Source organism: Schistocerca cancellata, chromosome 5, assembly GCF_023864275.1.
Source record: "Schistocerca cancellata isolate TAMUIC-IGC-003103 chromosome 5, iqSchCanc2.1, whole genome shotgun sequence".
Lineage (NCBI taxonomy): Eukaryota > Metazoa > Arthropoda > Insecta > Orthoptera > Acrididae > Schistocerca > Schistocerca cancellata.
This window is the reverse complement of record NC_064630.1, coordinates 677,987,130-678,005,944: the sequence shown is the minus strand read 5'-3', so window position 1 is coordinate 678,005,944 and position 18,815 is coordinate 677,987,130. Positions and strand designations below refer to the sequence as shown.

At 43.9% G+C, this 18,815-nt stretch overlaps 1 protein-coding gene across 1 annotated transcript in view; it reads right to left on the bottom strand.

Annotated features, from left to right (window-relative positions):
* Positions 1-18,815, bottom strand: part of LOC126188759 (synaptogenesis protein syg-2-like) — an 87,750-nt gene that overhangs the window by 23,652 nt on the left and 45,283 nt on the right. The window contains exons 2-3 of the mRNA XM_049930369.1: positions 11,300-11,426; positions 5,908-6,116 (exon numbers count right to left, since the gene is read on the bottom strand). Of these exons, the coding sequence (XP_049786326.1) occupies positions 5,908-6,116; positions 11,300-11,426 (336 nt within the window). The remainder of the gene's footprint in view (positions 1-5,907; positions 6,117-11,299; positions 11,427-18,815) is intronic.

Below are 18,815 nucleotides of genomic sequence, written 5' to 3'. Positions count from 1 at the left end.
GAAGAAATGATCCCATTATAATTTTCTTTAAAGTGATGTGACATTAGGCATAGTCAAAAATATGAAAACACTAGAACAACTGGTGAGTCGATATCTGCGAACATTATTTCATGTCTGACACAAATTCTCAATAAATCCCTGGCAACTAACCGAGAGAATAACTGGTTATTTTCTGCTTTTCTGCCATACAAAAATAACAAAAAAATTTAATGAATGTGTCACATATGTGCTGCATCTGTCCTTTTCAGGATGACCTTATAGGAATTTCCATTATCAATTACTTTTAGCGCCATCGTATTCCTGTGTGTCCAGAGTCTGTTGTCACCATTCCTATCCGACTCTCGGTTGTCACCTTCACATTAGTTTCCTTTGCATTACTTAGTTTCATGTCTTGTACGTTTCAAAATATCATTCTCTTTCCCCTAATACTTCATTCGTATGCCGTCTCGAGAGGGAAGATCACGCTTGATCACACTCTGACATTCTCATTTCGCTACCCGTATTCTCGTTATCATTTTCAGCCATTCCGTATGTTCTTCCTCTTCTGCTTTTCTTTTGTTCAGAACGCATGTGTATAACGCGAAATTCGTTATCAGCCGGAGACATCATGTCAGCCAAGACGTCTAAGGCGGTAAGACACTAATATGGTTCTCACATGGCCTAGCAATGACGCTATTTGGCTTTAGTTCCGTAAGTAACCAGTTTTCGTAGTTCAATAATTCCGAAACATAATAGAGAATGATTCATTTAAGCACTTCAGTTCGTCAGTTCTGCGTTATCAGAGAGGAAAGTTCTAAATAGGTCTCCAAGTAATAGAATGCTGAAAATCAAGTTTGGTTCGTCACTGTTAGCAGGGTTGCTTCCATATGAATCAACGCTTCATGCTTAGTTGAAGACAACCGTCTTGTTACATGTATCTTTTTTTGTCATGCTCATAGTTTTTCTTGTATCATTGCTAACAGAGGAAGACCATACCACTACGGTCCATTGACTGGGCATCAGGACCAAGAAACATGAAATAATGAGTTGGAAAAATTGAGCAGCAGGTTGCAGCTGTGGAAAAACAAGGAGAACTATGTTTTCAGAAAAAGGGTTTGCATCATCTTCCATCGTAAAATAAATAAAATAAAATAAAATAACAAGTGGGAAAGTATCTCAAAATCACTTCGAACGGAAAAGCATGATTTTTATTTCTACCGAAAGCAACAATTAATCGAAGTGAGCCTAGATTCAGTAGCCCAGTTTCTATATGAAAAGGATTTCATCAACGAGTGCATGAGAGACGGTAATCTGGAGCAGAAAGTGTGAAGCAGAATGTAACCTCTGAAAATCTGACTATGCACAAGAAAAAGAAAACTCTTCTACCTCGTTTTTTGAAAGCAAGAAGTGCCCCGTTACTGAACTAGTAGTGCCAGCTCGACAACTGCGTGCATGCACGGAGTATACGACGAAGATATTTGCTCGCCGTTGACAATCCAGACAATCGCGAATAAATGTAACTCAGGGTCGGATAATAAAGTCTGCACTGTATAAATGTAAAGAAACATCGCCAATTCGTTTCTTTTATGTACCTCTTTCAGGAAATTATTGTTAAATGCTCCACAAATTTTTGAATACACTTCATTGGAGATTAGTCAAATGGTTCAAATGGCTCTGAGCACTATGGGACTTAACATCGATGGTCATCAGTCCCCTAGAACTTAGAACTACTTAACCCTAACTAACCTAAGGACAGCACACAACACCCAGTCATCACGAGACAGGGAAAATCCCCGACCCCGCCGGGAATCGAACCCGGGAACCCGGGCGTGGGAAGCGAGAAAGCTACCGCACGACCACGAGCTGCGGACGGAGATTAGTCTTGGAGTAATGTTACGTATTTTACGAGGGTAGTCCCAAAAGGAAGGTCTCCAATTTTTTATGAGTACATTGACCTCTTTATTTCTACAATGGTTTACATCAGTTTACAGCTTGAACATTTAGCTATTTTTTCGACATAATCACCATTTCTGTGGATGCATTTTTGTAGACGATGTGGCAGGTTTTGTATGACCATGTCATACCAGCTCGCCGCCATGCTGTTCAGAATGTTATGTCGAAAAACAGCTAAATGTTCAAGCTGTAAACTGATGTAAACCACTGTAGAAATAAACAGGTATATGTACTTGTAAAAAAATAGGAGACCTTACTTTTGGGATTACCCTCGTAATGTATGTACAATTACAGGTTTATGATAAACTTCAATTTATGCCTAGACGTTTGATGCAATACTTTTGAAACACCATATACAGTGATCAGCTAGCACATTATGACCACCCAACTAGTAGGCGGTATGTATACCTTTGGTACGGATAGCAACGGCGACGCTTCGTGGCATGGAAGCAATGAGGCCTGGTGGGTCGGTGCAGGGACTGGCATCGCATCTGCACTCACAAGTTACCTAATACCCGTAAAATCCGGGTAGGGGGGCGGAAGGCTATGACGCCTCTTTCAATCACATCCCAGATGTGTTCGATGGGTTACAGATCTGGCGAGATGCGAGGCCAGCACGTCAATTGGAACTCGACGCTATTTTCCCCGAACCACTCCATCACACTCCTTACCTTGTCGTACGGTGCATTATCTTTCGGAAAAATGTCATTGCCGTCAGGAAACATAGAGGGGTGTACGTGGTATGTAACCAGTGTAAGATTCTCCTTGGCCGTCATGCTGTCTTGCACGAGCTCCACTTGGACCCACGGATGCCCAAGTGAGTGTTCCCCAGTGCATACTGGATCCGGCGCCAGCTTTCCTCTGTTCCACAGTACAGTGTCACGTAGCTGTTCCCCCTGGAAGATTGATTCACACCCTCCTACCAGCATAATGAAGAAGGTATCGGGGTTCATCAGACCACGCAACGTTGTGCCATCGTGCCAACGTCCAGTACCAATGGTAGAGTAATCATTTCAGTCACAGTTGCCGATTTCGTGGTGTTCACATTGGCACATGCATGAATCGTCCGCTGCGGAGGTCCATCGTTAGTAATGTTTGGTGCACTGTGTGTTGAGACACACTTGTGCTCTGCCGGGCACTAAAGTCTGATGTCAGTTCGGCCACAATTCGCCGTCTGTCCTGTTTTACCAGTCTGCCCAGCCTACGACGTCCGGCTTCCGTTATGAGCAGTGGCCGCCCAACCCCACAAGGTCTGGATGCGGTTTCATCTCACCACAGTATTGCTCGAACACTGACAAGTCGTGCAGTTTCCGAAATGCTCGTGGCGAGCCTCTGGGGCATCACAAACTGCTCTCAGTTAATCTCAGGTAGTTATATGAATTCGTGGTGTTTGTTCTTTCGGACATACTAAAATATAAAGGCACAAGTCCGAAAGACAGACACCATGCATTCGTATAACTGATTCACCTAGATGGGCAATAGATCCATCTTGTTCAGTGCGGATGCACAAGTACATCGCAGCTCCTGCGGTAACGTCATAGTAGCGAGCATGGAGGAGGCCGGCCGCGGTGGCCGAGCGGTTCTAGGCGCCTTCAGTCCGAAACCGCGCGACTGCTACGGTGGCAGGTTCGAATCCTGCCTCAGGCACGGATGTGTGTGATGTGCTTAGGTTAGTTATTTTTAAGTAGTTCTAAGTCTAGGGGACTGATGTCCCCAGATGTTAAGTCCCATAGTGCTCAGAGCCACTTTTTTGAGCATGGAGGAAATTGACAGGGACTGAGGGTAGATGGCGCTCTGTGTGTCGGCCGTGAGGCGTGCCGAGATAGTCTGCGAAGTTGTGGTAACACTATGTCCCAGATGGCGCTTTGGTTCACGGACCCGCCTAGTAAGCAGGAGATCCCAGGTTCGAATCCAGGTCTGGTACACATATTCGCTCGTTGCCGCTGATACCGCGTAATGTCCTGAGCAACTCACATCAGTAACCCCTCACTTTCCTTTCTCCCTTCCCCCCCCCCCTCGAACTTCCGTTTACATATAAACTTAGATACATCGCGCACCTTCCCTTCTCTATGACATAGAAAGCGTAACTATACAATTGCTGAAGTAATTTCTAACATATACAGGGTGTTACAAAAAGGTACGGCCAAACTTTCAGGAAAAATTCCTCACACACAAATAAAGAAAACATGTTATGTGGACATGTGTCAGGAAACGCTTAATTTCCATGTTAGAGCTCATTTTAGTTTCGTCGGTATGTACTGTACTTCCTCGATTCACCGCCAGTTGGCCCAATTGAAGGAAGGTAATGTTGACTTTCATTTATGGGGGCATTTGAAAGCTCTTGTCTACGCAACCCCGGTACCAAATGTAGAGACTCTTCGTGCTCGTATTGTGGACGGCTGTGATACAATACGCCATTCTCCAGGGCTGCATGAGCGCGTCAGGGATTCCATGCGACGGAGGGTGGATGCATGTATCCTCGCTAACGGAGGACATTTTGAACTTTTCCTGTAACAAAGTGTTTGAAGTCACGCTGGTACGTTCTGTTGATGTGTGTTTCCGTCCCATGATTAATGTGATTTGAAGAGAAGTAATAAAATGAGCTCTAACATGGAAAGTAAGCGTTTCTGGACACATGTCCACATAACATATTCCCTTTGTTTGTGTGTGAGAAATGTTTTCTGAAAGTTTGGCCGTACCTTTTTGTAACACCCTGTATAGTGCACGAGTCAGTTACTATCTGGATAAACACTATGGTTAATTATCTCTTGCACTACTGAAATGTAAAAAATTTGAGCTTGGAAAAAATAAGTATCTGGACAATGCCGATTAATCGGCTGTACCATCCAAAGTGAGCGCTTCAGTAGAACGGTGAAGACCGACATACGAGGTGTGGCTAGAAAAAAACCGGACTAGTACTGGTGAAACAATAAAACGAATTCAATAACGCTGAAAGTCGCGTGGCCTGTCACGTGACTCTCGCTCCGCCTACTGCTCGAGTTTCATCTGCCTCCTGCACTCAGTCTGCCCGTGGCGTCTGTTTTAAGTAGTTGACGTTTTGTCTGTGCGTCGGAAAATGTTGAGTGTACAGAAAGAACAGCGTGTTAACATCAAATTTTGTTTCAAACTAGGAAAATCTGCAAGTGAAACGTTTGTAATGTTACAACAAGTGTACGGCGATGATTGTTTATCACAAACACAAGTGTTTGAGTGGTTTAAACGATTTAAAGATGGCCGTGAAGACAGCAGTGATGACACTCGCACTGGCAGACCATTGTCAGCAAAAACTGATGCAAACATTGAAAAAATCGGTAAACTTGTTCGACAAGATCGCTGCTCTGCTCTGATTGTTAAACGGCGATCTTGTCGAACAAGTTTACCGATTTTTTCAATGTTTGCATCAGTTTTTGCTGACAATGGTCTGCCAGTGCGAGTGTCATCACTGGTGTCTTCGCGGCCATCTTTCAATCGTTTAAACCACTCAAACACTTGCGTTCGCGATAAACAATCATCGCCGTACACTTGTTGTAACATTACAAACGTTTCACTTGCAGATTTTCCTAGTTTGAAACAAAATTTGATGTTAACACGCTGTTCTTTCTGTATACTCAACATTTTCCGACGCACAGACAAAACGTCAACTACTTAAAACAGACGCCACGGGCAGACTGAGTGCAGGAGGCAGATGAAACTCGAGCAGTAGGCGGAGCGAGAGTCACGTGACAGGCCACGCGACTTTCAGCCTTATTGCATTCGTTTTATTGTTTCAACAGCACTAGTCCGGTTTTTTTCTAGCCACACCTCGTATGCGTATACACACGAACTATACTAAAAAGTGAAGATCTTGGAAATGATTTTGATGGATATTAGGTCACTGCATGGACCTTCGTTCACATTTAATACAATATGAGACATCAGCAACGTAGAGTGCATTAAGCTAATTTGAAGAGCACGAGATGGTTCGGCGACACTCACCAACGACGTCGAGCCGGATGCGGGTGGTCCTGGAGGGCGACTCCCGAAAGTCGACCCTGCAGCGGTACAGCCCCCTGTCGCTCTCGCGCACTTCGCCGATGGCCAACTCGGGCGGCGACGTCGCCGTGCGGAAGAAGACGCGGTCGCCCACCAGCGCCATGTCCCGCCAGTGCGCGCCCGCCTGCATGGGCCGGTCGCGGGCGTCGTAGCTGCGGGCAGAGTGTTCAGCGTAGGTCAGATGGCACCAGCAAGCAAACGACCGAAACTGCAAGTGTTATATCCGTCAATGACAGCGAGCGGGACGCACACAAGGTTTTTCAGATGGCGCTACTTGCGCCACTGGCCTTACTTAACACTGAGAGCGGTGTTTCAGGCAGTGGACATACCACATGACGTAGCGTCATCTGGAGATAGCCACTGCACTCCAAAGAGCCATAAGTGGGCCCATACGGCAAAATAAGGGCAGGCGTGTTCAGTCGCTTGGTATTACTTCGCTATTCTCCTGCCCCGTCACCGACGACGGCGACTCTCTTACAGTCGTGGTTGGTGGTACTGGGAGACGGGTGTGGTTCGTGCAGGGAGATTGTTTAGGAACTCGTTCTAAACTGGGTCTCCGTGTTTCAGCGTCAGTGCTTTACCTGTACCCGACCCCCGGTGGTGTAACAGAGATGACCTGCTCAGTCAACTGTGTGCCGAAGGCGGCAATAATGGTAGCAGCCTAGATGAAGAGCTGCAATTATACAATAGTTGAAGGAGGTTCCGATCACAGGTGCTTAGAGGTCGGCTGATTTCTGTTGCTTCTTTGTCCTTAAATAGCATGGAAGAAAGGTAGTCCACTTATAATAATTTTTTCATAATGCGAGGCCACATAATATATTTCTTTAAAGCCAGTACCGCCATTAGACAGTTGTTTCTTTGCAGTTTTACATTTACACTTATACGATCATGCTTTCGGCTTCAAAGTGCCATTATCAAGTGTTTTAAATGTTATACAGTGCCTAAGATGGCATACTCTCGTATTTAAAATACGCTGTTAGACAATGTGTCTAATAGTGTAGTTTAAATATCACAGTATGCCATCTTAGGCACTGTATTACACTTAAAACACTTGATAATGACACTTTGAAGCCGAAATCATGATCGTGTAGGTGTAAATGTAACACTGCAAATAAACAACAGTCTAATGGCGGTACTGACTTTAAAGAAATAGTCCACTTATGAACTGGAGGCATTAGCAGTGTTATTTGCACTTGGGAAAGACGCTTTAAATTTGATGTTTCCTCTGAACGCGTGCAAAATTTCAAAGAATCGGTTAGATCGTATAGCCGTAGTTAACCCCCAAAATGGCATCTACTCGTATAAAAAATATTCATTACAAATAATATGCTGCAACCAAATTCTTGGTTTGCGGAACAATAAACCGCGGTGAATGTAAACGTCTGTGTACTATTGAGTAATGTCAAGCGGTAGCTAAAGGGACTCACAGCGTTAGGAAATGCAGAAACTGAGCTCCACATTTGACCATGTTCGGGACGTCTTGTCACATCCTGGGTTCCCGATATGATGAATGGAGCCGACTTTGTTACTCACGCATACAGTCGCATCGCACCTCGAAAATTGACTCTATAGCTATCGGTAAGCATTGGAAGTGTGTTCGTGGTGAAAATATGGCTGTGGTCACAGATCAAGAGCTTTAACCAACAGGGAATGTACTCTGAGGTCACAAAAATCATGGGACAGTGATTTGCACATATGCAGGTGGCGGTAGTATTGCGTAAGGAAGGTATAAAATACTGTACACTGGCGGAGCTGTCATTTGTTCTAAGGTGAGTCATGTGTAAAAGTATCCGAGGTGATTCTGGCCGTACAACGGCAATTACCAGACTTCAATAGCTACATGCATTGTATAGAGTAGTTACAGTTAAACTTTGCACAGTGTATATGTAGAACTATTTGCCGTGTCGATACCCGACTTTATAGGAATGATGTTCAGACTGTGCGCTGCAGGATTTGCGCTGTAAGTAGAGTTAGGCTCCAGTATTGGCACATCAATAGCGTTAAAAAAATATTACAACCCATTACATCTGCAGAAAGTCAACATGATCTGGACAAGGAGACCAGGGCTTCACACGTAAAGCTGTTTCATCAAAACTACATCATCAGCAGTGCTGCTCTTAGTAAGTATCGATGCATTAAAGGAATACAGAGAGGTCCTCTTTCCACACCGGGGTGGAGGAACAGTATTCGGAAGTTCGAAATAACCAGCGATTTGATAACTGCTTCTTGGAGACACCGACTGCCAATTGTTGCATAAGTTACCGATGCCACGACTGAGAATGCTGGACGCAATGTGCAACTATTAAGCGGGTCACGAGGTGTGTCACGACAGCTGAACATTTCATGATCCACCGTGCTTTCGAGCAGCAGTAGGGGAACCTCTGGCGTGGTTTCCGGCTGTCGTCAGATGGTCGTCACGTTGAGTAAAACGTGTAACTTGGAACATAAACACTGTACGTGATTATCAAGCACTACACTCTCATGTGGAAATTAAAGTGCATTTATTTATATGGTTTATTCGTAATTCCTCTTCCGCATGTCCTTACAAATGTTTCAACGAAGTTCCAGTGTCCTACGCTCACTTGTTTTTCATGGGGGCCCGCACAAGTAGCAAAGGTTTTATTATAACTGTCCCTCACACATACAATTGCGAGGGAAAATTTTTCTTGTACCTTCAAATATGCCCCTACATGCCATTATGTTTTTCATGATCCCATGTGAACTGCACGGTGGAAGTACTGGACATGTGCCGTCGCGGATCTACATCTACATCTACATGGTTACTCTATAATTCACACTTAAGTGCCTGGCAGAGTGTTCATCGAACCATTTTCATACTACTTCTCTACCATTCCACACTCGAATGGCGCTTGGGAAAAAGGGACACCTAAATCTTTCCGTTCGAGCTCTGATTTCTCTTATTTTACTATGATGATCATTTCTCCCTACGTAGGTGGGTGTCAAGAAAATATTTTCGCATTCGGGAGAGAATGTTGGTGATTGAAATTTTGTAAATAGATCTCGCAGCAAAGAAAACCACCTTTGATTCAGTGACTGTCACCCTAACTCGCGTATGATATCAGTGACAAACTCACCCCTATTGCGTGATAACACGAAACGAGCTGCCCTTCATTGCATTTTTTCGATGTCCTCCGTCAACCCTACCTGGTAAGGATCCCACACCGGGCAGCAAAATTCCAGCAGAGGACGGACAAGTGTAATGTAGGCTGGATCTTTAGTGGTTTTGTCGCATCTTCTAAGTGTTCTGCCAACAATGCGCAGACTTTGTTTCGCCTTCCCCACAATATTGTCTATGTGGTCTTTCCAATTCAAGTTGCTCGTAACTGCAGAAGACGTTCTGCACTTCGCTTAATTCCTGAGAGCAGATCACGAGATACAGCGTTTTTTTTTTTTTTTGATCGGGGGGGGGGGGGGGGGGGGTAAATAGCGCTCTGACTTGATTGACCCGGCAATCCTCTATTTCTGCTGTTTAACACTTAACCCAAGTGCCGTGAATTATTTGCTAGACGTATGGCGACATCTTACTTCCCCTACAGTTCTTACCCTCCACAGCTTCCTCTACTACGACGGAAGTTGTTGTTCCCTTATATCGTAACACATGTCTTCTCATCCTGTTCCCTCTTCTTGTCAATCTTTTCCATATGTTCGTGCCGGCCGGTGTGGCCGTGCGGTTCTAAGCGCTTCAGTTTGGAACCGCGTGACCGCTACGGTCGCAGGTTCGAATCCTGCCTCGGGCATGGATGTGTGTAATGTCCTTAGGTTAGTTAGGTTTAAGTAGTTCTAAGTTCTAGGGGACTGATGACCTCAGTAGTTAAGTCCCATAGTGCTTAGAGCAATTTGAACCATTTTGAACCATATGTTCGTTTCTACGCCTATTCTGCGGAGAATCACCTCATTCTTTAACTTTTAGTAGTCCTCGTTATTTTCAGCATCCGCTTGTAACACGTCTCAGATGCATCGAGTCGTTAGTTTCACGTGTTTTTCAGTGTGCGTGGTGGAAATATGTACAATTCTACACTTCCATGACTCCACGACAATACTTACTCAGACTCTTGACGATGATGCATAATATTGGCGCATCTATATTGAGAATATTAGCCGTCATATTTACACTTCTCTGGAGGGCCCCAGAATTGAATTTTACTTGTCCTTATTTCTGCCGTTGAGCACAGCGAACAGTGTTGTATTAGCTACAACTTCTTTGCGTTAATGGCATATCTATGAAGACACACGGATCTTCCGCAACACAGGCGGTAGGGGCGACAGACTTTCAACTATTTATTTATTTTCAAAACGTGGAGTCTTGTATGTCTGTTTCTGTTACTTAACATGTGACTGTAGTTATTAAATCGGATGATTTAGTCAAAACATCAATAAATTGGCTATATATGATGAGCTGCTACTGTCTCTTCCATTTAATAAAGGAAAACTCGCAAAAAGATCACGATTTGTGCTGGTACTGGCGGTTGACCCTCAACGTCAATAAATGTCACGTACTGAGTATAAATGAGCGAAGAGATTCAAAAACGTTCAATTAGGTTATTGGTAATGAATCACTAGAAAGGGTAAAATGCTGGAAGTACCTAGCAGTAACAATCTTGAGTGACCCACACACTTTATTCGAGTGAATCAGTGAATATGGTTCTTAACAGCTGTAGTGAAAGTGATCTCCGCTACAAGTTAAGAGTTGGCTTTTCGAATACAGAAACAGATGTTCCGTTACGAAAGAAATTTCTTCGCAATCTCACAAGTTAACTGAAATGACTTGTTCCAATGGTTCAAATGGCTCTAAGCGCTATGGGGCTTAACATCTGAGGCCATTAGTCCCGTAGACTTAGAACTACTTAAACCTAAATAACCTAAGGACATCACACACATCCATTCCCGAGGCAGGAGTCGAACCTGCGACCGAAGCAGCTGCATGGTTCCGGACTGAAGCGCCTAGAACCGGAAAAATGACTTGTAGCTTGTTTATCTACAGCGTATGTTTGGCGTACTTCGTAAAGGATATTTAAAAAAATTAGTTGGCCTTCAAAACCCATTGTGGAAAGACAGTACTGTATTTCATACTGTAACTGTTAAAAACGCGGCTTCTCAAGGTAGTTGCAAGATGTGAGCAAAAATATCGCCATAATTTTTCTTGTGGTAACTACAGCGCTAAAAGAAAAAATAGAAAACTGCTACAAAACTGCTCAAATCAAGTAAAAAGACAAACGAGTAGCTATTTGTCCAAATATCCAAACGAGAAAGTTTTCAAGCAGCATGAGAACCGTTTTGGTGTCTGTTTATGCGCTTACTATGTATCGTCGCTCACCTGTAGATGTGGTCGGCGTCTTTAGACCAGAGGACGAGGAATACGTCGTCCCCGGCGATGGATGGCGTCACGTTGCAAGGCAGCAGCGCTTCGCGACCCTCGACGGCTGTCAGAGGAACTACAGGACCTGGAACACATGCGCCAGCGCCGTCCGTGTCAAAGTTCCTCGCCAATAGAGGTCGTGTGTTGTAACTTCGATGTTACTCTTCTCTAAACCAGTTATTATTTCTTTTTTACTTATCGGCACGCAATCGAATCTCAAAGCAGATGTTTCTAAAAAAGAAATCAGTCTCATAAAATCATCACTCAAACTTTTCAGCATTTTTCCACCCGTAATTTTAAATTTCATTCGTCCACATGTTCCAAAATTATTGTGCATTGTGTCACAGGTAATAGAAGGGGGTGATGTAAATTATTTACAAGTGTTTTGGAAAATCAGGTTCGCCTATTATGGAAGTAGCTATTCTTTATGTTCTTTTTCAATCCGTAAGCATGTTCATGCTCTACATCTACATCCATACTCTGAAAACCACTGTGAAGTACATTCCATTCTGTATTGACATTAGGGCTGCTTTCCGTTCCATTCACGTATGGAGCACGGTATGTTTAAACGCCACCACGTGCTCTAATTTATTAAGCTAATGAATCTCAGATGTGTAATCAATACGGCAGCGATACTTTGGGAGCTCTAGTGTATTTCTTACTTCATCAGTTAAAGTTAATTCTTGAAATTTTGTAAGAAGGCTTTCACTAAATAACTTGCATCTACCGCTATCGACAGGGGATCTCAAGTTGATTCCGTATTTCTAGATTTCCGGAAAACTTTTGACACCGTTCCTCATAAGCGACTTCTAATCAAGCAGCGGGCCTGTGGGGTATCGTCTGTCGGCCGCGGTGGTCTAGCGGTTCTGGCTCTGCAGTCCGGAACCGCGGGACTGCTACGGTCGCAGGTTCGAATCCTGCCTCGGGCATGGGTGTGTGTGATGTCCTTAGGTTAGTTAGGTTTAAGTAGTTCTAAGTTCTAGGGGACTTATGACCTAAGATGTTGAGTCCCATAGTGCTCAGAGCCTTTGAACCTTTTGGGGTATCGTCTCAGTTCTGCGACTGGATTCGTGATTTCCTGTCAGGGAGGTCGCAGTTCGTAGTAATAGACGGCAAATCATCGAGTTAAACTGAAGTGATATCAGGTGTTCCCCAGGGAAGCGTCCTGGGACCTCTGCTGTTCCTGATCTATATAAATGTCCTGGGTGACAATCTGAGCAGTTCTCTTAGGTTGTTCGCAGATGATGCTGTAATTTACCATCTGGTAAGGTCATCCGAAGACCAGTATCAGTTTGCAAAGAGATTTAGAAAAGATTGCTGTATGGTGTGGCAGGTGGCAGTTGACGCTAAATAACGAAAAGTGTGAGGTGATCCACATGAGTTCCAAAAGAAATCCGTTGGAATTCGATTACACGATAAATAGTACAATTCTCAAGGCTGTCAATTCAACTACGTACCTGGGTGTTAAAATTACGAACAACTTCAGTTGGAAAGACCACATAGATATTATTGTGGGGAAGGCGAGCCAAAGGTTGCTTTTCATTGGCAGGACGCTTAGAAGATGCAACAAGTCCATTTAAGAGACAGCTTACACTACACTCGTTCGTCCTATGTTAGAATATTGCTGCGCGGTGTGGGATCCTTACCGGGTGGGATTGACGGAGGACATCGAAAGGGTGCAAAAAAGGGCAGCTCGTTTTGTATTATCACGTAATAGGGGAGAGAGTGTGGCAGACATGATACGCGAGTTGGGATAGAAGTCATTAAAGCAAAGACGTTTTTCGGCGCGACGAGATCTCTTTACGAAATTTCAGTCACCAACTTTCTCTTCAGAATGCGAAAATATTTTGTTCAGCCCAACGTCCATAGGTAGGAATGATCATCAATGTAAAATAAGAGAAATCAGAGCTCGAACAGAAAGGTTTAGGTGTTCGTTTTTCCCGCGCGCTGTTCGGGAGTGGAATGGTAAAGAGATAGTATGAGTGTGGTTCGATGAACCCTCTGCCAAGCACTTAAATGTTAATTGCAGAGTATTCATGTAGATGTAGATGTAGATGAAGTATTTCGCAGGGCAGTTTTTCAGCATCTTAGTGAAGTTCTTCAGTCGGTGCAACAAACCTATGACCATAGATACTGACAGGGTATCGTAGATATAGTTTCACACCAAGTAAGAATCATGATCAGAAATGACACTCCTTGGGTGTCCCTCGCTACCCTTATAGATGCGTGTCGATTACAAATGCAAGATATTAATAGGTTTCAGATTTTCTATCGCAACTGATCTATACTGATGTTCCACCTTTTAACCTCGGTTTTCGAGTATATTTATGAAGTGTCCTAACTAATATACTTCGTTGACTCCTTATCTCATTTCATTATGTTTTATATTTTGTAATGAAATCAGACCAATGTCCTGTTCGTATAATTAGATGCAATAATGCACTTTTGCAACGTATTTTCTTTCAGATTTTCTCGCTGTTCAGTCTCACTTCCACATAATTTTGTGCTACTTACATAGGCCTACCGTTTTAATAAGTTAATCCTCAAGTTCATATGTATTTAATACAAGCAGAGCTCTTTTCTCGAAATATTTCTTTGCCGTCGCCAGTCTACTTCTAACATCTTTCACACTGTTTGTGCAGTTTTGGTTCCTGAATAGAAAATTTCTACCAGGTTTTCTACGACAGCAACATTCTTAAATCTGATGTTCCAAACGAGGAGTCTCTTTCCACTCCACTATCCTTACGTGCCTTCGTTCGGGTATGTTTCTTTCACTCACATACCCAGGTATGTTCGTTCCATTCAGACAACTTTACAAAAATTTCTTCTTTTCCAAACAGAAGAGATGTACCTTATGCTGACCTTAATCATTGATGCCCTTTTCCTGGTTTTATTCCAGTTCTGATAATTTTTGCATTTTGTGTATTGCTTCTTCTGCACGTAAGTTAAACGAAGCTGGTGGTATGTTATGACCTTGATTCCCACCGATCTTATCATTGTCACTAATTTTTCGATCTTATATTGCTTCGAACTGGTTTACATCATTCTTCACTCATACGTCTCTGGGCTTAGAGCATTTCATTTCAGCACACGCTAACGACTACTTACTCAGTGAAACGAATGCTTCACAAATAATGAAGAATGTCGAATACATCCACCGATATGACTACAGTTAAAGTACGTCTGTTCCTGTTGGTGATAAGCAAAGCCTTTCCGCCTCCAATAAAATTTTGCCGGTAAAGTACAGCTCTGTACTAAGAAAGCCTTTGTGCTGATGACTGCCTCGGCTTATTTGGGGCAATGTACAGATTTGGTTCGGTATCGTGCAGATATCTCAGTATACTGCTATGCAAATCAGTCAAGCTTCTCGCGTCGTGTTGTAAAGCACCACGAAGGCCATAAGATTCTCTGGCTGTCCGTGGAGATCTAATTACGGTTTCGTTTCAGTGGCTACCCCTAATCTTGAGAATACTCATTAACGAGACTATGGCCGAGAAAAACGAAAGCTGCTTCAGCTTCGTCGATAAACTTTCTTCATTTTGTTAAAATGATATCTATACCTGTTTATTTCTTTACTACATTTCCGAAAACACGGCAATATGCCTATGTTTGAAGCTCGCATCATTAACATAGAATTGTGAGGAGAAAGCTGTCGTTCTCTTAATCCCATACTCAAATACTTGCGAGAATCATTCTTCAATTTCTCTTCTACACAAATATTGACTCGAAAGACTGACTGAGGATAAACCGAACGAATCGATCATAGAAAAATGGAGCTGGTAACTAATAGATATTACCTGAAATTACGTAGGTCGTACACAGAATTCCTTCTCGATTGCTGGGACTTGGCTTTAAGAGGATATGAACTTTATTGCCTTCAAGAATGCACTATGTGTTCAAAAGTATCCGGATACCTGGCTGAAAATGACGTACAAGTTCGTGGCGCCACCCTTCGGTAATACTGGAATTCAATACGGTGTTGGCCCACCCTTAGCCTTGATGACAGATTCCACTGTCGCTGGCATACGTTCAATCAGGTGCTGGAAGGTTTCTTGTGGAATGGCAGCCCACTCTTTACGGAGTGCTGCACTGAGGAGAGGCATCCAAGTCGGTCGGTGAGGTCTGGCACGAAGTCGGCGTTCCAAAACATCCCAAAGGTGTTCCATAGGATTCAGTTCAGGACTCTGTTTAGGCAAGTCCATTACAGGGATGTTATTGTCATGTAACCACTCCGCCACAGGCCGTGCATTACGAACAGGTGCTCGATCGTTTTGAAAGATGCAGTCGCCGTCTCAGAAATGCTCTTCAACAATGGGAAACAAGAAGGTGCTTAAAACATCAATGTAGGCCCTTTCTGTGATGGAAATGAAAAAATGAAGTTCCATGCTTCTTTACAGAGCGTAGGGGAACGATGCGGGAGGCCCTCACCGCCTTACTAGGCAAGGTCGTAATGGAGGTGGTTTGCCGTTGCCTTCCTCCGACCGTAATGGGGATGAATGATGATGATGAAGACGACACAACAACACCCGGTCATCTCGAGGCAGGAAAAATCCATGACACCGCCGGGAATCGAACCCGGGACCCCGTGCTCAGGAAGCGAGAACGCTACCGCGAGACCACGAGGGGCGGACTTTTCTGTGAAAGTGCCATGCAAAACAAGGGGTGGAAGCCTCCGTCGTGAAAAACATGACCACACCATTACACCACCACCCACTAATTTTACTGTTGGCACTATGCACGCTGGCAAATGACGTTCACCGTACATTCGCCATACACACACCGTGCCATCTGATCGCCACATTTTGTACCGTGGTTCGTCACTCCACAAGTTTTTCCACTGTTGAATAGTCCAATGCTTACGCTTCTTACACCAAACGATGCGTCGTATGGCATTTACCAGTGTGATGTGTGGCTTATGGGCAGCCGCTCGACTATGAAATCCAAGTTTTCTCACCTCACACCTAACTGGCATAGTACTTGCTGTGGATCCTGATGTAGTCTGGAATTCCTGTGCGATGGTATAGATAGATGTCTGTCTATTACACTTTACGACCCTCTTCAACTGTCGGCGGTCTCTGTCAATCAACGGACGAGGTGTGCCTGTACGCTTTTGTGCTGTACGTGTCCCTTCATGTTTCCACTTCACTATCACATCGGAAACAGTGGACCTAGGGAAGTTTAGGAGTGTGGAAATCTCGCGTACAGTCGTGTGACATAAGTGACACCCAATCAGCTGACCACGTTCGAAGTAATAGAGTTCCGCGGAGCGCCCCATTCTGCTCTCTCACGATATCTAAAGACTAATGAGGTCGCTGATGTGGAGTACCTGGCATTAGGTGGCAGCACAGTGCACCTAATATGAGAAACATATGTTTTTGTGGATGTCCGAATACTTCTGATCACACAGTTTACTTTAATCGTTGACATGGAAATTTCTACTCGCTCTCTAGTCACAGAAGTGGTTGTCTGATGGGGACGATCTCTGGATACAGTATAGACTCTGGAACACTTCAGAAATTCAGATGGTTTGTAAAATACAGATAGACGCAGGATGTTGTAAAATCACTGCAAAAAATTGAGGAAATATTACCTAAGATGCTTCGAGGACGAAACTGTTGGTACGGAAACCTCATCCAACGTCATAATGGAGCAACATTGACATGGGACCTATGCTTTAAGATGTCTTTGTTACGGAAAATAGAGGAACTGGATCAGACACCTAGTGACCAAACTATAATCGCTCAGATTCCAATCACTTTAACATAAGACGGAAAGAAATGTGAAAACAGAGTGGTGGCCTCGTTAGAATGATTACGCATAGCGTTGTCTTTTCATACTCGCATGTTAAAACAATTGATGGGGGATGCACAGGCTGTCGTTAACAACAGCTTCTTTTTTGACATTTCGACAAGTTTCAAGGCACAAATGTATCGAGAGAGGAAATTTGAAAACTCTGTATGTGTGACTTAAGCAGGAAGACAACACACATATCGTAAACGACTAGCGCCACCACAAAGCCAAAGGTGACCGACGCAATGACTTATAGACATTGAATATTAATTATCAAACTGGTTAGCAGGCACCATTAACTCTGCCCCTTCAGTTCTTTGACACGAGAGTGAGCAGAATGTAAGCAAAAACGTCCATCAGTGTAAGGTCACTTGCTAATTAAATCTAAACTGCTTCCTTAACAGCTTTATCCCAGTAGCCACAAGTGCACGCCAGAATCTCTGTGTTACTCTCCGTAGGATGAGCGGGGCCAACACAGTGTTCTAAAAATGGTTCGAATGGCTCTGAGCACTATGGGACTTAGCTACTAAGGTCATCAGTCCCCTAGAACTTAGAACTACTTAAACCTAACTAACTTAAGGACATCATGCACATCCATGCCCGAGGCAGGATTCGAACCTGCGACCGTAGCGGTCGCGCGACTCCAGACTGTAGCGCCTAGAACCGCTCGGCCACTCCGGCCGGCCACAGTGTTCTGCCTCACCAAATTTGCTCTGCTGTTGTAAGCGTGTGTGACGGTCCTTCAGGATCCTGATGATCTGACGAATGTACGACCGACTACAACTGCGTGAGAGACCGTGGTCACCGTTCATATGTAAACCGACAACACATGAAGACCCTAAGAAGGCCTTCGTCTTAGATGGTGCTCAAAAAACACACTTTACACCACTTTTTCGCAGAATACGACCAATTCTTCTGGAAATGCTACCTGGGTAAGGCAAAATTCACGATTGACCGATAGTGTAAAGAGTGTCTTTCACTACAATCAACCTGGTGAGAGGTGACGGCGTAGTGAGCTAACTCAGCAGACACCTTCCAGAATTACGTCTATCGGAGTATTATCGGCGACGATACTGACTGGAATAACTCTATCCATAGAGATTTATAAAAAACAAGAAAGGGCGCGTCACAAGGGAGTTGTCGGAATGGGACAGAAATCGGTAAATGTGATGTACATGCACATAGAAATAAAAGATTACAATTTGAGATGAAAATTGGATGAATTATTCAAGAGTACAAGAGAAACAGCTTCACAGATCTCTGGTCCTTATACAAGCCGTTATTGGACTTGGCATTAACTAACAGAGCTGTTGGATGTACTCCTGACGGATGGCGTACCAAATTCTGTCCAAATTTTCGCGTTAGATTGTCAAAATCCCGATCTGGTTGGAAAACCCCCCATAATGATCAGGTGTTCTGACTTTGGATCTGCCCACCCTGCTGGGCAAGGTATGGTTTGGTAAGCACGAAGACAAGCAGCAAAAACTCTCGCCGTGTGCGAGCGAGCATTATCTTGCTGAGATGTAAACCCATGTTTGCTCGCTATGAAGGCAACAGACCTGGACGTAGAATATCGTCAACGTACTGCAGTCCTGGAAGGGTGCCGCGAATGACAACCAAAGGGTTCTTGCTATGAAAAGAAATAGCACCTCAGAACATCATTCCGAGCTGTCGAGCAGTGTGG